This window comes from Notothenia rossii (assembly GCF_949606895.1).
Source record: "Notothenia rossii genome assembly, chromosome: 5".
Classification (NCBI taxonomy): domain Eukaryota; kingdom Metazoa; phylum Chordata; class Actinopteri; order Perciformes; family Nototheniidae; genus Notothenia; species Notothenia rossii.
Window position 1 is genome coordinate 40294445 of NC_136903.1, and position 3377 is coordinate 40297821.

General features: G+C 41.6%; 1 protein-coding gene across 1 annotated transcript; it reads left to right on the forward strand.

Moving 5' to 3' along the window:
- The first annotated feature begins 905 nt into the window (after positions 1 to 905).
- il17c (interleukin 17c) lies at positions 906 to 3257 on the forward strand. The gene is made up of 2 exons (XM_079679770.1): positions 906 to 1010; positions 2677 to 3257. Exons 1-2 carry the CDS (start codon positions 949 to 951, stop codon positions 2921 to 2923), a joined length of 309 nt encoding a protein of 102 aa, XP_079535896.1. The 5' UTR covers positions 906 to 948; the 3' UTR covers positions 2924 to 3257.
- Positions 3258 to 3377: the final 120 nt, after the last annotated feature.

The following is a 3377-nucleotide window of genomic DNA, read 5'->3' on the forward strand; positions in this document are numbered from 1 at the left end:
TAATCAAATAAGTATGTGAACATATCCAATAACCCATAGCCAATAACAAATAAATGTAGGCTAACTTGTTTTATTTTTGTGGTTCATTTATATCTTATTTTATCAGTTAACATTTATTTATTTATGCATATTTTTAAATATCTCCAGTTTTAAACAATATTTTTGGTTTACTGTCCTACAGTATACATTTGGAATGATTTCAAACCTGTTTTTATTTATCCTAATAATTATAAAGGAGTGCCTTGGAAATATTTGTTTACATAAATTGTGATCAAAACGTTTGAGACCCACTGAGATAACTTAGACTAAAGTGAACTATCTAAACACTCAGAGTCCTTTACCTTACTGAGCCTCTCAGTCTGACAGGAGAGCTCTCCCTCCACATTATTGTAGAAACAGCTTCTTATATCCGTTAGCGCAGCAGAAGCTAACAACATTCCCCGTCGGTACCGGTGCACCCCCTCTCTCTATCTCTCTCTCTCACGCTGGCTGTGAGCTGCGGGCACCTGATAAGCCAACATCCCCCACTTTCATCACTTACAGCGGCCATCGTACAGGGCAAATGGAAAATGTAACCGGGATGAAAACGGTGTTATCTTTACTTAATTATGAATGTTGTTACATCAAGGCTGAAAATTCTTTTTTTTTGGATTATATTTGTATTTAATCTTGTGGAAGTGCAGTTGCCCTGTCCTCCACCAGGGGGTGCTGCAGCACCCTCAGCACCCCTACTTCCCACGGCCCTGCCTTCAGCTATGTGCTCCTCCACAGATCCTTCTCTTTGGGCTCCTCTTTGGGCTCCTGGCCCCCGGCTGGTCTCTGAGGAGCAACCGCTGCCTCCCTGAACAGGATCTGAAGGAGGCAGCGGAGAGGGAGCTGAGGAGCCACTTCCAGGGGCACCCACAGAACCAGAAACCACTGGGCCCCTCGTACTCCTGCCCCGTGGAGATGTTCACGCAGCAGCCCCCCATACACCTGAAGGACAGGTCTCTGTCCCCCTGGGGATACGTGTAAGTAACACGCGGTGCACTCACATGTCAGGTCTGTTTGGAACCTGCAGCAGGGGGTCAGGGGCTTGAAAGGGTGAGACCCCGTCATTGGTCCCTGATGGAGTGTGGCTGGATCAAACAGAGGAATTATTTCTCTGTGGTGAAGAAAACATCAAACATGACCGGACTGCTTCATACTTGCTTGTGCCTCTGAGATTGAGCTTCTCAGAGTCCCAGTTCAAGATCATGTTGGGAAAGTTGTGAGGGCGATGTGTTGTAAGTTGTGAGGGGGAAATATTTCCATAAAAGTTCCTCAAGCTTTTATAGATCTCAAAATATGTATGAACTATTATTATTTATATTCCAAATCTTAAAATATTCAAGCGAAAGATTTATTTTTAATCAATATCTATTTTTTTTTCTTTCTCATATTGTTATGAACCTCTTAGCTATAACATATATGATCTTGTTATAATAATAAAACCTGTAGAATTGGGTTTTGTTGGCATATATAGAATGGTGCCGCTCTAACACTCAGCATCTCTCAGCATCATGAAGCTGCAGTGAAACTATGAGGTGATGAAAACACATTTGCACAATAGTTGCGTAAGTGATCTTGGTTGTTTATTGAAGGCAGTGTTGGTATTGGTGCACCGCGCCCCGGCGGCTCCACTCAGGACCGGGGATTCCCCCTCGACATCACCACAGCTCTGTTGGCACATTTCTGCTGGGAATGACGCAAATTGCCACTGAGTAAAACGTGGAATCTGTCATCTGTATTAACTGTCTGTGTGTCTGTGATTGGAGAGTGTGCTTCCTGTTTACAGTCCTAAGCTTTCTGAAGTCAGTAATGTTCCAAACTCACGGTGGACACCATTTTAAGTTGTCGAGTTTCACCAAAACATTGCCAGTGTGTCACTTAACACTATCTGGATTCAACAAAAGGATGTTTATGAATATGGACCTAAACTTAAGACGAAAACTAGAAATTTGGAAAGATTTTTGAGTTCTCCAGTGGAGAAAATAAACGAAGTATTTCCATGTTATGCTAATTCCACTCTTCAGAGAGAACTATTATACTTTATTTTTAACACATGACTGTCTTATAACAGCTACAGCTCAGGAGAAAATGAAGAGACCACACATTGTTCTTGAATCTCAATCTCTCCATGTATGGCAGCCATTCCATTCCATTTGAATTCCAAAACAGAGACATTTTGTCAGTAGTTTAGAGAATAAAACCAAAAAAGTTCATTTTACTCAAACACATACCTTTAAATAGTAAAACCAGAGAGACTAATAATGCTGCAGTGCTCTGATAGAGCTGAATCAGTTCAGGTTTAGAAATGCATAAAACAACTGATATGTTTATAAAATGCAACACATTGATTAAAGCAGAGATTGAATTCTCTTTTGGCATGAGAAGTCTAACAGAAAGCAGCCTGGTTGGAGTCTCTCCTCACATTTCAGATAACCCATAATGATGCTGTGCACACAATGACTGTGAAACAAGATTCACAGATGCAGTTGAGTCTGGACTCAGGCCAAGATAAAGAGGAGTGCCCTCCAGATGACACCACTGTCTCTCTGAATAAACATTATGGCATATGGGGTGTAACATTTCTCTGTCACCTCTCCTCACCTTCTCACATCTTGTTTCTTGTGTCTTCATCTTGTTTCTTCCCAGACGTGAAACGATGGAAGATCACTTTCCCTCCACCTATACCAGGGCTCAGTGCCTGTGCACTGGATGTGTGCTGATCCAGAACTCAAAGTTGGTGGAGAGCCACGACTACAACTCAGCACTTGTAGTACAGAGCATGGTGTTTCTGAAGAAGGAGCTCTGCAGGGACAAGGAGAAGTACCGCTTGAAGCCTGTCAGAGTGGAGGTGGCTGTGGGCTGCACCTGCACCAGAGCCAACAGCACCCCCTAGGGAACTAGCAGAGCAGCCGACACCACAGTTCATGTTGTGTTTGTTTTAAAATGCAACCATTTATAGAGGGTCAGACTCAGGGTGATGAGAGGGAACATCTCCAGCGGCTCTCTGAACAATCACTGCTGAGGCTTCAAAAATCAAAAGTCACACCCACCTGCACGTATAGGTATATTTATTGTCATTATGTCTGACATATGATGCATCTAAAATGTTTTCTGTAAGTCTATTTAGGCCGTTAGATTTGATCCTTACTTGTTTAAAGCTCTGCCTAGTGCAGCTTATGTAAATGAGATACTACATAATGTACTTATTTTCATATTGATGGGCTTGTCATCACATTTTTTTGCTATTGTATAGTTTTGCAATTTCATAATTTAAATAATAATATTTATAACTATCTATTTATTGGGTTTGTTTTGCATGTGCAACGCTTGAGTTTATGAAGATTTTG

Coding starts and splice junctions, on each gene's coding strand:
- il17c (XM_079679770.1), top strand. CDS start 949: ATGTTCACGCAGCAGCCCCCCATACACCTGAAGGACAGGTCTCTGTCC. Junction 1,011..2,676: donor CTGTCCCCCTGGGGATACGT/GTAAGTAACACG, acceptor GTTTCTTCCCAG/ACGTGAAACGATGGAAGATC.